Consider the following 23,667-nt stretch of genomic DNA (forward strand, 5'->3'; position numbering starts at 1 on the left):
CGGGACCCGGAGTCCCTCCAGCTTGAGGATCAAGAACTGGGCCTAAGGTACCCTCGTACCCAGCTGCTACTAAAGACTGTCCCGCTACCCCGTCCCTACCAAAGACTTTGAGACTCTTGCGGATCCCTCGATCCCCCCTTGTATATATCGATAACCGTAACTTCCTAAATGCTGATAAAGAATTGCTCGTCTTGATAAACATCCTCGAGTCCTGTGCGGTGGTGTTACTGTGCTAGTACGGTATAGGAGAAGGACCTCTCCTAGGAGGCTTCTCAGCAGCGCTCGGCTACTTCGTACAGTGTGTGGGCCCCCCTGGGTGGTCTCTCCGACCCCCCCGTGGTCCGCCTTCCAACATCACTGTTGAGGGTGTATGTCACTCTATTGTGGTCGAAACAACGACATACAAAATTATCTCATCCACTACATTACCTGTGACTACACTGTTCACATAAGTACATATTTATTACTCTTACTCCACATTTCATTTACTTTGCTCACCATGCAGTGGTAAGGTTGATATTGCAGATGCGATATGTTTGTAAGTCGATATTTCAACTGCGAGACAGCAATAGAACATCCCATGACGATGTTATTGTTGGGGAAGGAGTCATCGATGAGATAATTTGCAATTGTCTGAATGATGATCAGCAAAGCATTAAATAAAGCAGTTAACTTGTAATGCTCTTTAACCTTTACATTTTATGAATTGTCTCTTTGGCTGAAGAGCTTCGGCTCACTTTTTTCAATGACTTGTTTTTCTTTTAAAATCATCTTTCATAAGGAAAATGCTACTTACCCTGTATGCATCTATTCTTGGCATGTAGAGCTGTATGTAGAGTCACATGCTGTGCATAGCCCGCCATCTAGTGTTGGGTCCGGATGTTTGCACTTTGTTTTTGTTCGAAGAACTCTTTTCCAGTCAAGAAGTAGGTGACTCCTCCTTTTGGTGATATGGTGATAATGCGCATGGGCATCGACTCCATTGTTAGATTGTTTGCCGTAGAGGGTGATAATGGAGATAGTCAGAGTAGTAATAGATGTCCATGTATGTATGTATCTAAGTAAGATGTAACTGCAACAGGTATAGGTACCCGGGGAGGCAGGTGGGCGCATGTGACTCTACAACTCTACATGCCAAGAACAGATGCCTCCTGGGTAAGTAGCATTTTACGTTCTAGGCTCGTGAGCTGTAGATCACATGCTGTGCATTGACTAAAAAGCAGTTATCTCCCAAAGCGGTGGCTAACCTGTAGCTGTTGCAGTGGTCTGAAATAGCGTACGTCAAACTGCTTGGCGCACACTAGCTTGCTGTCTTGCTAACACATCTACACAATAGTGTTTTGTGAATGTGTGAGGAGTAGACCATGTTGCAGCTTTGCAGATATCATCTAGGGGTATGTTTCTTAGAAATGCCCCAGAAGCCCCGAGTTTGTGAGTGGAGTGTGCTCTAGGGGGAATGATTAAAGTTCATTTTGCTTTTGCATAGCATATCTGACTGCATTTTACTATCCACCTTGCAATGCCTGACTTTGATATTGGGTTGCCTTTATGTGGTGGAGCCAAAGCGACAAATAGTTGTTTTGTTTTGCGAAGAGGTTTAGTCCTTTCTATATAGTAAAGAATTACTCTTTTCACATCTAAAGTGTGTAAAGCATGTTCTGCCACAGAATCTGGTTGAGGGAAGAACACAGGCAACTCAACAGATTGGTTGATGTTAAAGGCAGAAATGACCTTTGGTAAAAATGTTTGGATTGGTCCGAAGAACCACTTTGTTTTGATGTATTTGTAAGAATGGTTCTTCTATGGTAGGAGTCTGGATCTCACCTGCTCTCCTCAGAGATGTAATAGCTATGAGGAAAGCTACCTTCCAAGTAAGAAATTGTATTTCACATTAATGCAATGGCTCTATGGGTTGACCCATTAGCCGTGTGAGGACGAGGTTGAGATTCCACACTGGAGCGGGTGGAAGTCTTGGAGGAGAATGGTTCTTTTAAGTCCTTCCATGAATGTTTTGATGACAGGCACTCTAAAAAGAGACAGATGTTGTCTGTTTTGTAGGTATGCAACTATTGCAGCAAGATGTAAGCGTATGGAAGAATATGCCAAATTAGAACGCTGTAGATGTAATAAATAGCAGGTGATATTTTGAACTGACATGTCCAGTCGATCTATGTGATTGTTATTGCAGTATATCACAAATCGTTTCCCCTTTGCTGCATAGCATGCTCTTGTGGTAGGACGTCTAGCCTCTTTGATAATGTTCTTGCAGTCTGGCGGAAGATTGAGGTAACCAAACTTTAGGATTTCAGGTGCCAGATCGCAAGGTTGAGATGGCTGGGATCTGGGTGTTTTACCTCTCCATGGCTCTGATTGGGCAGATTGGGAATGTGGTGTAATTTTTAGTGAGGAACTACGGACAGCTCCAACAGGGTTGTGAACTAGGGTTGTCGGGCCCATGTGGGAGCAACTAGGATTATTGTCAGAGACGCTTGTTTGAGCTTCCAAACCACTAATGGAATGAGTGGGAGAGGCGGAAAAGGGTATGCAAATATCTCTTACCAATTCGGCCATAGTGCATTGCCCTTGGACAATGGGTGTGGATGTCTGGATGTGAAGTTTGGGTATTTTGCGTTTAGGTTTGTGGGGAACAGATCTATGTCTGTAAATTCCCACATTTGGAATAATGGGAGGAGAACTTTAGGGTGGAGTTCCCATTCGTGGATCTGTTGTCTTTGACGACTGAGCAGATCTGCAATCTGATTGTTTACTACGGCCTGAAAGATGTTCTGCAAGGAGAAACATTTTGTGATGTATGGCCCATCTCCAGATGGTCTGTGCTAGCTGTGACAGCTGGAGAGAGCTGGAGAGAGTGTGCCCCCCCTGTTTTTGTATGTAGCACATTGCTGTCATGTTGTCTGTACGGATCAGGACAGTTTTGCCTACTAGATGAACTTGAAAGGCTTTGAGCGCTAGAAAATTCGCTAGCACCTCTAGATGATTTATGTGAAGCTGCTTTTGCTGCAAGCTCCACATGCCCTGAATTGTATGCGTCTGGAGATGAGCTCCCCAACCTATGAGCGATGAGTCTGCTGTTAGAACTATCTGTGGAACCGGGTCAATGAAGGGCCACCCTTTTGAAAGGTTTTGTGTATTCCACCACTGCAGAGAGTGATGGGTGCAGCCATCCACCATCTCTAGATTTGATAACAGACCCTGAGCTTGGTTCCACTGACGTGCTAAGCACTCCTGAAGGGGACGCATGTGAAGTCTTGCGTAAGGGACTATTAGTATGCAAGATGCAATCATTCACAGAAATTGCATGAACACTCTGGCTGGTAATGAGTGTTGAGGATAGAACTGGCAGAGTAGGGTCTGTATGTTGCGGATTCTGGCTGGATTGGGCTAGGCCAAAGCCTTTTGTGTGTCTATTGTGGCTCACAGATATGCCTCTGTGTTGGATGGCTGTAGATGAGACTTGGACAGGTTTACTGTGAATCCAAGCTTGTGGAGCAACTGCACTGTTTTGTGAGTGAGACGGAGACATCTTTTTTGCGAGCTGGCTTTTATGAGCCAGTCGTCCAGATATGGGAAGATGTGAATGTGTTGTCTTCGAAGGTGAGCTGCAACTACTGCTAAACATTTGGTGCGGTAGCTACTCCAAATGGGAGCATCTTGAACTGATAATGCTGGGGAGACGCAGCGCCGGTCAGCGGGAGTGGTGAGCAGCAGAAGCACAGAGGACCACAAGCCCCAGGAGCCAAAGGGGCCTCGCAGCATTTCTGGTCCCGCCCTCTACCTGCTGGGGGCTATTTGAACACCTCGCGCCTCCCGCTTCGCGGGAGACGCAGCGCCGGTCAGCGGGAGTGGTGAGCAGCAGAAGCACAGAGGACCACAAGCCCCAGGAGCCAAAGGGGCCTCGCAGCATTTCCGGTCCCGCCCTCAACCTGGCAAGGACTTGATTAGGAGGACCTCCTCCACGCCACGCGGGACGCGCGCGGGCGGCGCCGGACGAAGCCCGGGCAAAGGGCGGGCCGTCTGTGGCCGTCAGGGGCCGAAGGAGGCCGGGCTGGGCCACCCACCTAACAACGTCTTAATGGGTAAGCGCAAGCAGCTCCATTGTGGGGAAGGGGGGAAAAACGCCAAAGTCCCAAGGAAGTCCGAGTCTATAATTTCGTATTTATCTTCAGCTGTGGGGGCGTTAACGAAAGAAATAGCAAATGCGGAGTTGGAACTTGGCCTACAACCGAACACTCCCCCCTGCACCCAGTCTGATTCCCCGTCTGCAAACACCCCCAGTGTCCCCTTGGAGCCTGTTGTCACCATAGCTAATCTTCCTGCCACTACTGACCTGGCTGCCTCTTCGATAGCTAATAACGATAGCCAGGAGCCCCCAGTAACAATTATACAGGGCTTAGTAACAGCCCCTAAGAAGAAAAAACTTAGGAAGCCCATAGGTCAAGACTTATCCAAGCCTGGCAATGTTACATCTGCGGACGATTTGGGGGATTTGATAGAGTCACTGGTCACATCACGGCTGGAGCCTATCCTTACAGACTTGGCTAAGGACATTGTGGACACTTTGAACACTTGTGTTGCTGGACTTTTGGCAAAATGTGCCAAAATTGATGATTTCATGAAGGAGTTTAGGGGGCAGACCACATTGGCTGCGACTGTCGTTAGTACCCCAGGGAACAATGCTGAAGTACACATGACTAAACCCCAACTAAGTCACAGTCCTAGCTTGCATAATCCTGTTAGGAGCAAGGCCAGCGTCCCCCAAGCCACATCTGGACTTAAGACATTGAGGGGTCCTTATGGTAAAGGGCAAGATGCTTGGAGTAGCACCCCCGACCAACCACCCCCCAGTTTAGCCGACTCGGCTCGTGATAACCCCTCTAGACTTGACTTGCTTCCAGAGGCAGCTCCTCTGGTAGCAGTGCTTGTAGGTGTTCCTCATCTACAGGCCGGTGAGTCTGAAACAACAGGTGCCTTAATGAGGAAGGTCAGTTCTTGGTCCGCGAATTACTGTAGCGGAGGGAAAGATATCGCCGCCAGTATAATTACGGCCAGAAGGGTGGGATGGATAGGGCACCGCCCAAAGGCAGTTAGGGGGGACTGTATTGTAGTCAATTTTAAATTGTTCTGGGATGGTTCAAAAGTTGCACAGGATGGGATAAGACCAGTCCCCCTACAGTTTTTCTACCCCTCCGTACCGTTAAATGTGGACACCACCAGACCTTCTAATAATATCTCTGCCTGTCATAAGGTTCTTTTTCCTCGTAGTTCAAACTCGGTACAACATAGTGTCCTCCGGTATGTGACACGGGGGGCCCGAATTCCAGAAGGCACTGATGGTTTACCTCCCCAACAACCCATACACCAGGCACAGGCACCTTTGCTGCTAGGTAACCGTTTCAACGCTCTTTCAGACCTAGACTCCAACGATTGACGGTCTGCCATAGCTGGCCCCCCAACAGATAATCCTATCCCAGGAGTTGGCCCGGCAGGTTGTAAAATTATTAGCTGGAATGTCGCTGGCATCAGGCAAAAGCGGCTTGATGCCATTTGGGTGGATTTCATAAAAAAATACGATATCATTGCGGCACAAGAAACTTGGGACACTGCACCAAGTTTTTACTTAGATGGGTATACTAGTTTCACGGTTCCAGCTATGATGGGAATACCAACCAATAACTACTCGACAAAATCAGACAGAAGGTAAAACTATGAGACTCCTCATTTTCTGACTAAACGGTTTATCAAATATCTTGCTAAATCTCACTTTGGGTTCTAAGGTCTTTTTTATACTCTCTTTATTGGCGATTGGACTTCTGGTTCATTTCACTTACTGCGACGGGTGACATGGTGTTTTGGATCTATTTCTCCTGCTTTCTGGCTAGACCTAAGTATTGGGGTCTTTGTGAATATCACTGTACCAATGCATGTTTGGACATCTCACCACTTTTGGTGAAATGGGCTTTAATGATGAGACTAATTCTGATACTCTTAACTGGAAATATTTTAAGGAGGGATTGTGTTTAAATGGTCTTTTAATTTTACCTTAACAGCCTTGAAGAAGTTACATCGGTAACGAAACACGTGTCGGCTGTTCTGAAATCACTACATTGATGTATTTTGCATACGTTTGTATGTATATTTGTTACTTGAAGAATTATGGCACAATATTGAATTGATTTATATATTTTTCACTTGTCTGTGTACTCTGATATTTGACAGTTTTTGTACCACGCATGCATATGAACCATTTCTATTATAACAATTGGAATTTGCAATTACATGTTAATTAAACCATGTATGTGCTATTACATGTTAATTAAACTATGTAGATACTATGATTGAATTTCATTGGTACGGTACTGTTTATTTCGGAACGATTGTGGGGGAAGTTGTAACTGTTAATTAGGCTACGTCAGACGGCTCACCTTTCACTTTACTGTGCGATACATGATTTTGTTACTTGGAGTGCCGGGATAGTACCCGGTTGAAAAGCATGATGGGAACTATGGGCAGACCTAAGGGTGGGCTCATCCTTTTGTTTTCTGTAAACCTGGTAGGTTCTTTTAGGCAGCTGGATTCCGGTTCTCGTAACTCCCTAATAGTAGAATGGGTTCTTCCCAATTTTAGAAATATTCTTTTGATAAATTTTTATAACCACAGGGAGAGGGAAAATATAAATACACATATAGCCGCCCCGGGATCTTCTATCTCCGAATATAGTCTTAATCAAAGCACTGCTTTTGAGCTTGTTTTAATGGGCGATTTTAATATCCACCCTTGCGGGGATGGTTGCTGGTTGCTATGAGGGGGCTCTCGAGGGTCCGCCTGGAACTGCAATACCACATTTTGAGCACTCCAGGCAGGGGGAGGCCCTTGAGGAACTCCTAGCTAACTGTAACGTTTTTGAACCTGACCTCATAGAAGGGGTGGATAGGGTTCCTACTTTTAAGGGTTCATCCTCGGGCACCGTTTTAGACTACTTTTTCATCTCCACGGGCCTTCTGCATCTGGTGGGGAAATACGGGGCAGTCCCGTCGTCCTTTAGTGACCATAACCCTGTGTTTCTTGAGTTGATTCTGGGGGACATTTCTACCCCCGAGAGCCGTACATACAGGGTGGGGGCCCCCCTAGTTGCAAAGGACCAAGGTCAGAGAATAAAGTGGACGAGGGTTGTGCCCGACACCTTTTTAGAGATTTTAACTACTGAGGTAGGAAGTCAGATGTCCATCTGTTTGGATAGTGTGCGCGAAGGTAAAGAGATCATAAACGCGTTCGAGGAAATTTGTTCCCGGATCGCGGTGGACCTCACTAATACAAAAAGCAATAGTGGCAACTCTGACCCTAGGTGGTTCGACAGTAGTTGCTCTAAGGCACATCGGGCGCTACTTCTAGCACTAAAAACAAGCCCTAGAGACAGGGGGAAGGTAGCCAACTTATGAAAGGCATATAAATTAGCAATTGAAGGGCGCAAGAAGTTAATTAAAAAGGAGGCTTGGGACAAATTACTGTCAATAGATGTATTGCGGGATAGTGGCAAGTTTTGGGCTGTCATTAATGACCCTTTCCTCTCCGGCCAAGAGAATACTAATACTGACTGTGTCATTCGAGACGATGTTTGGCTTCACCATTTTGAAGACGTTTACGGTGTTTGCGAAATGAGTAACCGGGGCCACCCCGAAATATCGTATCCATTGTCCCCAATGAATTTTAATCGGGGGGAGGTCGAAAGAGCAATTAAAGAGACATTAAAAAATAAAGCCCCAGGTCCAGACGGCGTCCCCGCTGACTTATATATGAATTCACCGACCTTTTGGGCAAATATCTTAACTAATGTTTTTAACGCATCTGTTTGCAACCCTTTTCCAGCCTCTTGGTCCACCTCGGTCATAGTTCCGATTTTTAAAAAAGGACAGCGCATGGACCCCTCTTGCTATAGGCCCATTTCCCTGCTTGATTCCGCCGTTAAAATCTTGGGCAGAGTCCTTCTATTTAGACTCAGGGAAAATGTGGAGAGGCTAGGGGTGCTCTCTAATTTACAATATGGCTTCCGAGAAAAAAGGGGTACCATGGACCAATGCTTAAATTTACATCTTCTAATAAGCAAGTACACGGTGGCAAAGGATGGGTCCTTATTTATGGCATTCATGGACCTATCTTCGGTCTTTGACATGGTGAACAGGGCCAAGCTTTGGAGGATCCTACATGATATCGGCATTGATCCTCCACTGATTAACTTTTTAGCGGCCCTACATGAAAAGCTTTTTGCCACCATTAGGGTAAATCAAGAGGGAAGATGCACTCGACACTTTAGTTCAGAGAGGGGGGTTAGACAAGGTTGTATTTTGGCCCCCCTCCTTTTTACTATTTATATAAACGCCTTGGATAGCTCTCTGGGCACCACTAGGGCAGACCTTCCGCGTGTAGGAGCCTTATCAATCCCTGTTCTCCTATACGCGGATGACGCTGTCCTACTGGCTCGTACGGGGGTGGGCTTGCAAAGGATGCTGGATTCTTTTGCCTCTTTTATGGACCAGCTTGACTTGAAGGTGAATATTAACAAATCTCATACCATGGTCGTGGGTAGAAGTAGCCGCAGCTGTAAACTAAAAACATTTTATTGCAAGGGGGCGGAGGTGTCAAGGGAACGTACCTTCCCATACCTAGGCGTCCTTTTTGATCAGGTTTCTTGGGGCCCACAAATTAAGCTAAAAAGTATTTCGATGGCAAGGTCCACCAGTGCTCTTTTTGGCTTTTCAAAAAGGTTGGGGGCGAGACTTATGGAGGCACTGATAAAAGTATACAACGCTAAATGTATGTCCATTGTCTTGTATGGCGCCCTGTTGTGGGGCCACATAGCCCAAGTCCAAATTCAAAGAGTTGAAAACAGGTTCCTGAGATCTCTCCTGTCTGTCCCTCAATCCACCCCCACATTTAGCACTCACACAGAGGTGGGGATTGGATACGTTACGGACAAGTTAAGGGTGGCCCCCCTGGTTTGTTGGGCAAAAACATGGTTAAACAAGGAAATTACGTTGAACCATGCCATTTTCACAGATATTATTGCCATGGAAAATGCTAAAAGGATCCCCTGGGTTGAGTACGTGAGAAAGGCTTTTGCTGATTTAGGTCGCCCAGAGCTTTTTACCTCCCCGGAGAACATTGTTAAGAAGGACGTCCATTGGATAAGGGCTACTTTTTTAGAAGAGGCAAGGCTGACCCGGGAGGAGTTGGAGCTTAAAAAACCAGTTGTGAGACAGAACTATGTTCTAGTCACCTCGCCCTCCCTGGAGCCATATTTACAGCTTGTAACCAAACCTTTTCATAGATTTTTACTGACCAGGTTCAGATTTAACTTAATCTACTATTCTCTGGGGAGTTACCCTGTGTGGGCCAAACCCGAAAGTAGTACGCCCTGCAGGTGCGACAATTTCTCAACCCAAGATACCCTGCATTTTATTATGTTTTGTAGTTTTTACTCTGAAATGAGGAACATTTTTTTGCTCCCCCTTTTAAAAGAGAAAGGTTTCATTCAAGTCAGACCAGCCCTAATACACTTACAGATGCTGAGTAGTACCCGTGACATTTTCCATGTGGCCAGCTTTTTGGTGGCAGCTATGAGGCTCAAGAACAAAAAACTGCCTCTCTCTGGGGAGCTTGATTGCTAATTTGCACAATTGGGGTTTTAGAGTTTCTCCCAACCTGCATTTTGTGGCTCCGTATGAACTTGCTTTTTGCACATGGAATGTCTTCCTACTTTTTAATACTTCTTCTTATCATTGTTCTTATTACATTTGTTTTAACAAAATTTTTATACACATTTTTCTTAATGAATTGTATTTGTCTGCTTGTAATTCTATGTGATGCCCATTGCTTTTATGATTTTAATTAATCGAAATAAAGTGCTTTGACTGACTGACTGACTGATAATGCTGTCCTGCTACTACGAACCTTAGGTATTTGCAATGAGCAGGATGTATTGGGATATGGAAATAGGCGTCCTTAAAGTCTAGAGTGGACTGGAAGTCGCCTTGTTGAAGGAGTGGAAGTACTGTTGTAGAGTGACCATGTGAAAGTGGTCTGATTGAATGTATAGACTCAATTCTCTGAGGTCCAGTATAGGCCTGAGAGATCCGTCCTTCTTGTGAGTTAAGAAGTATAGGGAGTATACTCCGGTTCCTTGATGTTTTAATGAGACTGGCTCTATTGCTCCTTTTTCTAACAGAGATTGAACCTCTTTTTTTAGAAGGGTGAGATGTTCCTGTGAAATTGCATGTGATGTTGGAAGAATGATTGGGGAGTGTCTGTAAGTTCCAGTGAGTAACATATTGGATAATTTGTAGAACCCATTTGTCTGAGGTGATGGTGTTCCAGACAGGGAGAAATTGAGAGAGACGTCCCCCGACAGGAGTGGAATGAACGGAGGGTAGTGGAAGCGAGTCACTGTTTGTTATTAGTGGGGGAAGTGCGTGTGGAGTTGCTTCTGCCTCTTCCCTTACAATTGTTTCCTCTAAAACCTCCTCTAAAATATCCTTTTGATGAGGGCGATTAATTGTTGCCCTTGTAAGAGGAGGAGGGATTTTCAGTGGTAACAGTCTTGGAACCACCCCTGTAAACGGAGCAGCAAAAGGAAACTCTACTAGCAGGTAATTGTAAAGCCCCCATGGACTTTGCGACCTCAGTGTCTTTTTTCATTTTCTCCAGCGAGGTGTCAACTGCTGGGCCAAATAGGTGTTCCTTTTCAAAAGGTTGATTAAGAATGGAGGCTTGTACCTCAGGTTTGAAACCTGATATTCTTAACCATGCGTGTCTGAGTAGCAACACGCTTGTGTTTACCGCAGGTGCTACTGTGTCTGCTGCATCTAATGCACATTTGACGGAGGTATTGGTAATGAGTTTTCCTTCTTGTATGAGATCATTTGCCCTGGCTTTATGCTCATCAGGCAGATATTGGATTAGTTTTTCCAACTCATCTTAATGAGCTCTATCATATCTGGCTAGCAAAGCAGGAGCATTGGCAATGCACCAGTGATTAGCTGCCTGAGAAGCTACACTTTTACCAGAGGCATCAATTAACTTGCACTCTTTATCAGGAGGAGGGGCCTCACCTATTGTTTGTGAATTTGCTCTTTTACGAGCATTAGAGACCACGTAAGAGTCAAAAGGCAGTTGACCTTTGATGTAAGCAGGGTCAGTAGGTGCTGGTTTATACTTTCTCTCAACCCTGGGCGTGATTATTCTTGCCCTGACAGGGTCTTTGAAAACCTCGTCTGTATGCTTAAGCATTCCCTTAAGCATTGGTAGAGTGTGTGTAGTTTTTTGAGTGGAGCTTAATGTCTCTAATAAGAAGTCCTCCTCTAAAGTTTATTTATGTACTTTCACCCCATGATAGGGAGCAGCCCTATTAAGAAGCTCAATATACCCTATATTGTCATCAGGAGGTGATGGCTTCGATGGATACAAATTAGGGTCAGTGTCTGTATGTGGATCAGTATTATAATCCTGCCATGGATCAGCATCTTGTGGCCTGTTGTCATCCCCATCCCCCTCATCCTGTGGGTCAGGTGATAGTGGTGAATTAGTGGGGGTAATAAGTAGGTGAGGATTAGTAGGTGAAGGAGGTGGAATATCAGGTGGTGATGGGTTTGTACCCATATTCCTTTTCTTTAGAGGTATATGATGCTCCTACTGATGTGTCAATGTCCTTTTTTCTGGTAATTTGGCATGAATATGTCCAGTATCTGAGTTGATAACCAGTTCCTTTTGTTTCGGATCCGAAGATAGAACATCGGATCGAAAATCTTTTGTTGGAGTCTATTTCTCTGTAGTTGCAGTTTTCGGCGTCGAATGTTTCGTGTCCAAACTCTTCAGTACCGGAGATTTAGGCTTGGAGAAAGATGGAGGATGGACATGCTTGGTTTTCAGCGTCAATGATTTGTGCCCGGTGCCGGTAGGAGGCTGACTTGTTCCCGAGCCGAAAGGCTTTTCTTTGTGTTTCGGCTCCGGGCCCGCGGGCGGAGGACTCAAAGCTTTTCTCGGTGCCGACCTTAGCCCGCCGGCAGAGGAAGGACCGGAGCCTTTTTTGGTTTTGGCTGTTGGAGCAAGGGGGTTTCTGTATTGAGGGAACGTTGACCCGGTGTAACTTGCTCCTCTTCTTCCATGTTGGAGTCGACTTCGGACACGGAGACATGTTCTTCTTCCTCCGCTCCTTGAGCGTGTTCTTGGTCATAATCTTCTCCGAAGATGTCCGATACGGAGCCGCCTAGGTGTTGCATTTTGTGACATCGAGCTCAATGGTCACAGAGTGTCTTCCTCGAGCAGGTCTGTGTGAGGAAACTTGGCGCAACAGCTGGGACAGAGCTTGAATGGAGTCCGTTCCATCGACTGCTAGCGAGCCTGGCGCTACGGCTCTTGACGGAGTTTCCAATCAAGATTCTTGGTTTAAAACGATACGCGGAGAATAGGAAACATGATCGAGAAACAATACCGTCGAGGGTAGTGGACTGCGCGTTGAAGGGAACCCGAGAAACCGTGCTGAACTGGAGCACAGCAATTCACATCCGAGCCCCATGGTGGAAAAAAACAATCTAACGATGGAGTCGATGTTCATGGGCACTATCACCGAAAGGAGGAGTCACCTACCTTGTGACTTCTCCGAACAAAAACAAAGTGCAAACATCCAAACCCAACACTAGATGGCTGGCTATGCACAGCATGTGATCTACAGCTCACATGCCTCGAACATGCTATTTAAGGTAGTTGTGTGGGGGAAGTCCCTCACACAACTAGCTTTGCCATCTCGACCATAGCCATTGTTTTCTGACTGGTTATGTGTTTTTCATAGTAGACTAAACATCTCGGCTAGGGATGTGTGAAGTCTTCTGTGCCACATTTTAAGTATAGCTTTAACTTAGCAATTTTCGCAAACTGCAATGATTGTAGAGTTTTTAAAAACCATGTGGCAGCATTAGCAGTCTTTCAAAGGAGTAACAAATTAATCCCACTGTTGCTCAGGGCCATGATCGACAGCAGGTAGACCGCTGCTGCATTTACCTGTAATTTAAATTTGTAATTTGATAGACTTGTAAAGCGCATGGTTGCTTGAATCAGAGCATCCCAGCGCTAGGATCCTGTTTAAAGGAGCACTTAGCAAATGAGAAAGTAGATTTAGTAAAGTCAGGTTTTAAAGGGTTGGCATTATCAAAGTTCGAAGATAACTCTGTCCTGTGTTGAAAAAAAAGCTCTGAAGGCAAAGCACAAAGGCCTTAAACTGGATCCGCTTGACAAGAGTAGAGGGGCTGCAGAATTTCGAACTATCTCTAACAGTCTGGGAGAGACCTACGTAGAGAACCCTGATCAAGTCCAGGTGGGAGGTGACCACAGTTTTTTGAGCAAATGGAGGAATGAACCAGAAATCCCGATGCAGCTAGATGACAGGGTCTTAATTTGGTTGTCATAAGTACGTTTTTGGTCTAATGTAACACCTACTTTTTTCACTCTGGGCTTCTGGGTGGAAAAAGATCCCAGGGAATAAGGCCCCCAGGCACTAGACCAGACTTTTGAATGATTTCCAACTATCATCACCTCTGACTTTTCTCCACTGATCTTGAAGCAATTATGGTCCATCCACTCAGCGACTGCAGAGAGGCAGAGTTTCAGCTGAGATGCACAATGACCAACCGGTGTCTTGGGAGAGTGATCAAGGTGGAGGGGGGGGGGGGCGAGTAAGCACCACTCCCACTTTTGTTACAGGTGGCCGATATTGCAACACTGCTGCAAAACAGGCCAACTGTAACAAAATCGGCCCCCAGAGAAACCCCCGGTGCCCACAACGGCCAGTTCGGCCCTGAGAGTGGTATAACCAGCTGCGTATCATCAGCATATGTAAATAAGGTGAAACCAAATGATTTTATATCTTCAAGGGGCATATATAATTATTGAGAAGTGAAGGACAAAAGGAGAAGCCCTGGGTAATCCCCTACGTTAGTGGTAGTGTCTTAGAAAAGAATGGTTTCATCTCAAATTGAAAGGAATGATTTTTAAGGATATAATTGAGCCAAGTAAGAGCGCCATCAGAGATTCCCAAGGTCGATGATCACCGTAATAATATATTGTGACAAGCCTGTCACCAAAACTCCTACTTCTAAGATGTGGGACTCAGTGAGTCAAAGATGTGCATAGCGGTGGCTATTTACTTGTTGCTATTCATGGCAAATGGCAGCACTGAATGGTAGTTGGTAGAAAATTGCCCTTGCTTGAAGCAATGTTGTCCACTATGGTAACGTGCAGCCCAACTGCTGGAAATCATCGCCTGTGGGTAAAGTGGAAACCTTCAACCACACCTTCTTAAACGTGCTGAGGTGTTTTGATGGCGCCTTAGAAGAACATAGCATTTTGATCGGCAGGTAGTGCACACAACGGGGCATATTTTTGAGAGCTTTGTGTTATGCTTTCACCACTCAACGTGGTTGGTACATGCGTAACGCACACCCCTAAGTTAGAAGCCACACAAAGCCACTTTTCATGGCTTAAAAAATCTAGAGTAAGGCAACGCAAATCACTGCTTTGTCTTACTCTGCCCAAGGTAGGCATTCCAAGGACGTTGCAGTGGGTGTTCCCAAGTAACACCTATGGTCTTTGACACATTCCCAGATTTACAAGGACTTGTAAACCTGGGAATGCACCATAAAAATACACCTACCCAGGAGAGGCGTAACAAGGAGAAATATCTTTATTTCTCCACACTTCTTCCTATTTCTATGTGTGCTGTATTTTGCAGCACACATACAAAGAGGAAAAAGCCTCTCAGGATTTATTTTGTGCAGGAAGGTACCCCTTCAGCCACAAAAACAATCCTGATTACAACACAGGCACCGGTGCACCATGGTGCACAGATGCCTGTGTTGGTGCTAGGCTGCCAAAACGGCGCCAGCGCAGGGAGAAAGGACAGGAATGTGCCGTATTGGATAAATACGGCGCATTCTTGCCCTTTCCCTGTGATGCAGGACAGCAAGGTGACTTGCTGCGCTGCCCTGCGCCACAAATTTCCTAAATATGTCCCAAGTGTATTTCGACCTATAGTGGAGGGCACTACTGTTGAATCGCAAGGTGAATGAAAGGCACAGGCCTTTCTGCCTGCCAATTACAGGCCCATTTCCCTTCTCCCCTTTCCAATCAAAATCTTGGAGAAATGGGCCACGAAACATCTTTCCTGCTTTCTGGAGAGTAATGCCTGTCTGGATGTGGCTCAATTTGGATTTAGACCAGCCCATGGGACAGAGTCAGCATTAGTGACCGTGCTCGATGACCTCAGGACGCGTGCCGACCAAGGTCGGGCAGCCTTTTTAGTGCTGCTAGATATGTCGGCCGCGTTCGATACGGTCAGCCATGTGATCTTACTCAGGAGGCTGGAGGAAGTGGGGGTGACTGGCTTGGCCCTGGACTGGCTGACGTCTTATCTGGATAATAGACACCAGGTAGTGGCCCTTCCTCCGTTCAAATCAGCCATCAGAAGCGTTGGTCAGGGTGTGCCTCAAGGGTCAGCCATTAGCCCTATCCTTTTTAATCTTTACCTCCGCCCCCTGATTAAGCTGATAAAATCTTTCGGCATTGCAGTTACTAACTATGCGGACGACACCCAACTTATCTTCTCGTTTGAGGGTAAGGAGGCGGTGTCACAAGAGACCTTCCATCGCTGCATGACCTCTACGGCAGACTGGCTGTGCCACAACTCTCTGCAATTTAATAGCTCTAAAACTGAGGTCCTATACTGCCCATCTGGCAGCACCCCGAGGCCTTTTCCATCGAACTTCTGGCCTTCATCCTTCCAGGGCACCAGTTTACCAACGAATTGTGTGCGGAACTTGGGAGTCTATTTTGGCTCCAACCTTCAACTGGATGTTTCTGTTAATAAAACAGTGGCCACATGCATGGCCTTGCTTCGCACGTTAAGGAAAATCTTGCCTTTTCTCCCAGCGCAGGCAAGACCAGAGGTAGTGCGGAGTACCATCCTAAGTAGACTTGACTACTGTAACGCACTACTTCTGGGAGCCCCGGTGACCCTGGTGGGTAAACTTCAACGCGTGCAGAATCTGGCGGCTAAACTGGCTCTGTCACGCCAGCGCGCGGACTCCTCCACTACTGCGCTCAGGGACCTCCATTGGTTACCTGTCCCTCAGCGGATTGAATTTAAAGCCCTCTGCTTGGTGTTTAAAGCTCTTCATGAACAAGGCCCTTTTCCCTTACAGAAAATGTTCTCGTGGTATGTCCCGCGTAGGTCTCTCCGCTCCGCCACGGCATGTCTGGTTGTAGTTCCAAAAATCTTAAGGACTCGTTTGGGAGGCAGGTCCTTTCGATTCACAGCAGCAAGGCTGTGGAACTCTCAGCCGTTTGCACTGAGGAGTACGGGCGATTTCCCCTCCTTCAAAAAAGCCCTGAAAACTCACCTTTTCCCAAGAGCGGCGTAATTTTTCTTATACAGTGGATCGTTTCTTTTCATGCAGGCTTCTTTCTCCATCAGTCTAAGCGCCAGGATGCCCTTTGGGTGACAGTCATTGCGCTATATAAGTATATCTATACATACATACATACATACATTGGTCAACCTGGACCAAACAGAGCATTTCTTCTACTCTAGGAGGCACAAGGATATGGCAAAGGTGGCAATGAACTATGTCTTTGAGTGCGTCAGCCGTTCCTCCTTGACATGTCTCCTGGGTGGCTATTCCACAACCTAGTAGGGTCACCTGTGTCAATGGCCTGGTGGTGGACATGCGTGTGGCCTGTAAAAATTATATTAAACCTCTTTCTAATGTGTTGTATTCTGTTTTGCCCTTAATGAGCAAGAGAGAAGTTTAACGTTTTTGCCCTGTTTTACTGTATACCCATCAGGTGTGCTTTAGTGGCTGAGATTACTCAAATCAAAATGGAACCAGTATTCTATGACCATGAGAGTTTGGAGGCATATTTATGAGAGCCTTGCGTCACTTTTGCATCACACAAAGTGGTACATGCGTGACGCAAGGCTCTGAAACAAATTTATGTAGCCATGCAAAGCCATGTTGTGTGGCTTTGATTGGCCCCATAAATCAATGAGTAAGGCAATGTAGCAGAAATTGCAGTGTCGCCTTACTCTGCACAAGGGAGGCATTCCATGGGCGTTGCAGCGGGTGTTCCAACGCAACTAACCTTTGGTTTTTGACACATTCCCAGATTTACAAGGAATTGTAAACCTGCGAATGTGTCAAAATCTTCCGCCTCCAGAGGTGAGGCGTAACACGGATAAATATCTCAATTTCTCCTCGTTTTCTTCTTTTTATTTGTGCTACATTAATTCTGCAGCACACATAGAAAGAGGACAACACCTCTCAGGATTGTTTTTGTGCAAGTAGGTGGCTCTTCCTGCACAAAAACAATCCTGCCGACAACACAGGCACCCTTTCACCATGGTGCAAGGGTGACTGCGTTGGCGTTAGGTTGCCAAAACGGCGCCAGCCCGGGAAATGGACAAGAATGCACCATATTGGATAAATACGGTGCATTCTTGCCCTTTCACTTTGGCGTGGGCCAGTGCAGCAAGGTGACTTGCCCACAAAGGAGGGCCTTGGGCTTTAACAGGCACTCTAACCCTAACTAGGGTGACCCATTAGCATCAGTGGATTTCAACTAGTCCAGTTGGTGTTCACAGAACCTTGAGTACCAATGCCACCAGAAACTCATGCTGGCATTATTATAGGTCCTAGAATAATGTTTGGACAGTGATAAATGCCAGTTCTCATCACAAATACTGACCGATTGCCCCATGACTCAGAGAAGGCCTCACAGAGACTGTAACTTCAAAGTTGCAAACAACCTCTTTTTAAAATAAATACATGAACATGCCAACTTATAATTTAGTTGAATGTCCTATTAACATACCCACATTAACATGATCAAAACCGCACCTTCTCCAGCCATGAACTTTTCCAGGAACTCCTCCCAGGTCCCTGGGTGCGGGTGCACCACTGCCATCTGGTGGAAATAGAAGTAGGACACTGCAATATCCTTGGCATTGCGAGCAACATAAATAACCTGTAGAATGAGGGTGAAGGTAGACAATATTGATCATCCAACTGTTATCAATAGTCAAAGTCAAGACAGGGATCAAAGAGAAGGGGCACAAACAACTCTGGCTAATAACATCACATCTCAGACCCTTCCATTTTCACGGATGACCCCTTCATGCCCTGCCCTCCTGGAGCAATTCTGGGGGTCTGATACCTTACAGTCATTGTCCCAAAAGGTCTTTGGAAGAAGCTGGACAGGAAGATGGGTTTTTATCACTCGTGGAGAAGGGACGGCAGGCAACACATCTGTGCCTAGAGAAGAAGAAAAGGATAACATTTGAGATGGCTCTAATGTTTTCATTAACAAACAAATCCAGGATTCCATCAAATCCAAAGAAACCGCTTCATTCCCTAAAGCTTCTGGAACCCAGCAGACCTACACCATTCGCTAAAGCTCCCCACAAAGCCAGAGCACCTGGCATTGGCTTATAGGGGAGCTGTCCTGCACCTTTCTTTATAGCTCCCCGAGTGTAGTGGTTCTACAGAGTTTAGTACCACTCCCCCTCCAAATTTTAGTTCTTCTTCGCAGCTTGCGAATAGACTATACAAATAGTCTACTTCAAGCCTTTATCAAGGCACTGGCCTAGAAAGTTAAAGTTCAGCTGCCCCCGGCTGGGTGCAAAACTGATTCCAGGCCTCAGGAAAGAGGACTATTTTCTGACAACACATAGAAAATGTGCCAGCTCACCATAGATGAATGTGTAACATTCAAATGCTCATGCCAACTCTACAAAGGCTCTCAGATAACAATAAAGCAAATTCTACTTCCTCAAGCCTACAGAATCCCTACATTCTCAAATACAAGTCCACTTCTACAAGCTAACGGTTAGCGCTCTATCCTGTGAGGTCATCATTTATATTGTGTCAGTTCATAACTATAAAAGTTCCTCCCATTGCCTAACCCTCTTGAAAACTTTCATCAAACATTTCAGGCTTGTATTTAATAATTTCCATAGTTCTGATCTGTCTAAGACAAGCCATGAGTGCCTACAGGTGCATACATGAGCAGTAAACAGTATACATTTCATTAGCCCCCTACTTCCCCATTACAGCCAGTGGTACTACAAGATTCTGTTGAGTCTCCCACTAAAGTATAGCCTCTGCATTATCTGTCACCGCGCCTGCGGCTGGCGTGCATCACTGCTATATCTGCTGCTGTTTGTACCTGATGGACAGCCAGGGACAGCATATTCCAGGAATGGGACCCGGCAATATATGGGATCCCGTTTGCATTTTTCGGAGTCACCGTTATTCATGATCAGATCTACAATTTCACTGACCCATGTAGTTCCTGCAGAAAAAGAAGGAAACCCCAATGTTAGTAGTGACAGAGGGATCATGGTACTATGTTTGCATACCACAAAGATTTAATAAACTGTTTATTGTGAGCTCTATATTGTCAACCTTTTGGAGAATCCATCACTTTACTACTCACAATGCCATGAGGTTTTAATGGGGGGCTAAGCATCAAGTGGGCCAAGGTCCTGCAACAAACCTGTACATTCTTGCCTCTCCAGGGACATGTGATCTGTAGGAGGTAGTTTCATTGGATTGGAAATTGACTTCATGTAACCTTGGGCTGGATTGCTAAAGATGTTGGGCTGGACAGAGAGGACTTGACCTCTGTGAACTTGGATTCGACAAAGGGGCCATCTCTAAAGTTGTACCTTTGTGCTAGACTTCCAGTCACCTGAGACTAGACATTGTGACCTCCACTGACATGAGGCTGGACCTCCTTTGGCTTTACAGTAAACTGCCTATTACCTAAAAATGAACTTTCTGTGACCTAGTGTTTGATCTTCTCATCTAGAGCTGAACCTCATGAGACCTGGGACTAGACATTGTTTGCCCTAAGTCTAGATCTCTTTTGGTCTAGAACTAGAAGCTTAGATACACTGTTGTCTGTGTATGAAGTGGACATTTACAGTGTAGAGATGAAACCTAGGGGAAACAGCCTTAACCACAACTCCTAACCAATGTGTGGCTAAACCAGCAGGCGGTACTACGCACGTCTTAACCACAAATATGCCTTTACCACGCATATGCATGGTTTAGATGTTAGCGGTCTAGACTCTGAGCGGAGGGTATTGCAGACTGGGCAGAGTGTCGGAGGTGACTTCTTGCCCGGATGAGGGACGGCTTGGTGAGTACGATTTTTTGATTAGTTTTATCTTATCAGGGGTTTTAGGGCTCAGGGCAGCTGGTCTGGGTACTTTTTTACGCTAGGAAGACGGTTTTAGAGCTCAGGGTGGGGGGCTGGGGTGTTTTTTAAGTCTGGGTTAAGGTTTTAGGGTGCAGGGCAGGGGGGTTGTGGTCAATTTAAAGGCTGGGTGACGGATGTAGATCAGGGCGGGGGACTGGGGTGTTTTTTAAATATGGGGTCAAGGTTTTAGGGTCTAGGGCAGGGGGGGTCTGAGTCATTTTACACTACTGGGGCACAGTTTTAGGGCTCAGGGTGGGTGGGCTGGGGTTTTTATTTGGGTCTGGGGTCAATGATTTAGGGCTCAGGGCAGGGGGGATCTGAGTAGAATTTCAAGGCTTGGGCCGGGTTTTAGGGCTCAGGGAACAGGGGGGTTGCGGTGTTTTTAGGGCTTGGGTGGGATTTGTTTTTAGGACCACTTTTAGGAGTTAGAGCAGGGGGTTGGGCTATTTTTAGGGCTGGGGTCAGGGTAGAACTCGGGGCAGGTGACTGGGTTTTAGGACTCGGTCAGGGGCTAGGGTGTAATCTTGACCACCATTACAACTAAATTCGAAAAGGGATACATGGTAAAGGCATGCATGGTTAAGATACTGTTGTTATTAAGACCGCGTTGTTAAGGTGTGCATGGTTAGGGAATACGTGGTTGCGACATACAACCGAAAACGAGGCTGGAAAGGAGTAGAACCTTATCTTGAAGAACTAGTAAGCACTAGAGCAGAGTGAATAAACAACAGGTGACTGATCTCATGTGGATGGGGAAGGACATTATAGTATGAAAATGAGAAGATTCATAGATTGGAGGCAGCAATCCTCAGAGAGGAGAGAAAACTCAGTGATGAGAGCAAAAGCTCTTCAACTCACCACTGAGTTCTCTCACCTCTCAAAAGTTTGCAGCCTTCGGACTCTGAACCTAATGGAGACGTGAGAGATATCCTGCTAGGAAGGTGACAAGCACTCAGGATCTTATGAGACAAACTCTGTCTTGGAAGGAGTAGGTGGGTCTCGCTTCCTGTACTTCATTTCAGCAAAAAAGGAAATTCAGATAGTGCAACCTTGCAGGGTCTGTCGGTATGAGCCCATATCTTCCCGCATTCAGTGAGTGATGGTCTCAGTTTTCACAGATAAATATCAAACACCAAGGATGAATGAGATCACAGGTCTCACAACTCCCCTTTATTGGGCAGGTTGATGTACTTGTCCAGTGCACCAGTTTTGGGGTAGGTGGTGTAATGTAGGTGCATCATACCTACCGGCCTTGGGGTACGTGGCAATAAGTATATCATCTTCTCTCGCTTGAAACACCTCCACCTGCTCCCAATTTTCAGCAAAGTATTTGATGAAAGGAATCTCATGAATCAGCTTTGCCTCCGGGTGAAGGGTGACCTCAGTGTGCTCCATTCTGTGACAAATAAAATAAAGTGAAAACCTCAACAATGTTATGGGTGCATGTAGGTAGGAGGGAGCGTAAATACATGTTGGACAATGATGGTTGGAGCACCATGGGAGTCAGAGAACAGTCAGTCCAGTCTTTCATTCAGGTTCTGGGTGGCTGGCATCATCACATGTGTGGGAAACCACAACAGCTGTGAAATGCACCCAATGAGGCCATAGTTTCCCTGTGTTTTAGAACTGTGTTTTATGAGATGCTTTACAGTATTGAGTTGGATCTCCTACTTGTTTGAATATTTTGAACTGTTGTTGGGCAACAGCCTGCTTACGATGCCCACAACATCTACAGGGCCATTGTGTTCACTCAGGAGGTGTGGATCAGAAGACTTGACTTTGTGGTTTCAGACTTTGCCTAGAAGATGGAAAACAGCTTTGGGACATTATCCTCTGGGTACCAATTGTGCATGTCTGGTACACGAGTCCCTTGACAAACTTAAGGACACTTGTCATCATAGGTACAGGGACATAGTAGCCATTTTAAATTGGTAGTGTGCCATTGTTCAAGGTAGGGAAATATGTAAGAATAAGAAAATTAGTAGTCAATTGGTAATGAAGAATGACAAGTGGACCACTAATGTTTTTGTTGTTGCAGATTTATATAGAGCAAAGTCGGCCCAAAGGTATTGGAGCGCTTATACATGAGCACCAGTTACATTACAAAAGGACACATACATTTTTGGTAAGCATGAAGAGATTAAGTGATTTGTCCACAATCACAGGTCGCTGAGCTGCTGCCGTGGCTCGAACCTGGTTCCCCAGCTTCAAAGTCGGCAGCTCTAGCTGTAAGGCCACATCCTCTCCCCAACACATGGGAGCTCTGTTACATATTCAACTCGAACGAACAGTGAACTTGAGAGCTCTGATTTGTCTTGAAATAGTATGTAAGCGTGAAAACATGTGTTGAACTCTTACACAGAATGCAGGGCAAACCTAGATGATAAAGGGTCTGCTGCATTGCTTAGGACACTAAAATTTGATATGTCTGATGTACTAACATTGAGACATGAGTGTGGGAAGTGGATGCCAAAGTTTATAGATACCTTACCAACACGGACAAATGTGACAAAGCTGTTAATCAACCTGGTAGGTGATGACAAGGAAGATAAGTCTTCACCCGTTCAGGGGAAATGCAACATTAGCTTTCAGTGACACACATGCAAGCTTTTTGTTGAATCAATGAGCACACACAACAAGCAACTTGCTGATGTTTGTGAGTGTTATTAAGGACAATGCCACTAGTTTGAGGATCACTGAAGAGCGCAGCCACAAATCATTCCACGTTCACAGGCACCAACTAGAAGTATTAATGACACTTTCTAACATCCAAAACATGGAGCCAATGGAAGTCACTGACGACAATCAAGCATTACACATGGAAATTGATAATAGCAAAAAATGTAAGCAGGTATTGCAGATAGCAAGTTGGCGTTAAGAGAAAGGCGTAAGATAAGAGTGCCATATAGAAGAATATTCACAGACCCGTCCTTATAATGAGTCATGACCTGCAACGGGACATGAGTGTTACATTTGCGACAAGAATAGCCACTTTGCAACCATCAGATAGGCAAGAGACTAGAAAATGAAAAAGACCCAAAATGAAAGCTCTAACAAGATGCTAAGAGATCCATATGTCAAGCACAAATCATGAGTACCAAGGGAGCCAAGCCATCATAGTGTCTTTGTTGGGAAAGGAATGTGCCCTGCATGGTTTACAGGTATGTTCCACTGCATGTGAATTTTATTTTGGTCCTGGCATCATAGTAATCAGGCGTGTGTGTGGAGGTCTGGGCCTGGCACCCACAAATCGAGGTCCAGGACCTGTTCTGTGACCTGAAGAGGTGCACTAAGTAGCACCATTCTTGTAGACCCTATTCTGGGTGCAACACAAAGTGGTGGTGG

General features: G+C 45.7%; 1 protein-coding gene across 6 annotated transcripts in view; it reads right to left on the minus strand.

Annotated features, from left to right (window-relative positions):
• LOC146811889 (sulfotransferase 1 family member D1-like) overlaps positions 1-23,667 on the minus strand; it is a 502,151-nt gene that overhangs the window by 26,562 nt on the left and 451,922 nt on the right. For 4 of the 6 annotated variants that reach the window (XM_085618852.1, XM_085618849.1, XM_085618850.1 and 1 more), the window contains 4 exons: positions 21,570-21,718; positions 19,285-19,410; positions 18,274-18,371; positions 17,958-18,084 (listed from right to left, as the gene is read on the minus strand). In XM_085618852.1, the coding sequence (XP_085474978.1) occupies positions 17,958-18,084; positions 18,274-18,371; positions 19,285-19,410; positions 21,570-21,717 (499 nt within the window). In that variant the 5' untranslated portion in view covers position 21,718. The remainder of the gene's footprint in view (positions 1-17,957; positions 18,085-18,273; positions 18,372-19,284; positions 19,411-21,569; positions 21,719-23,667) is intronic. The other 2 variants (XM_085618853.1, XM_085618854.1) reach the window with 1 other exon arrangement.

The sequence above is a fragment of the Triturus cristatus genome, chromosome 7, assembly GCF_964204655.1.
Source record: "Triturus cristatus chromosome 7, aTriCri1.1, whole genome shotgun sequence".
NCBI lineage: Eukaryota > Metazoa > Chordata > Amphibia > Caudata > Salamandridae > Triturus > Triturus cristatus.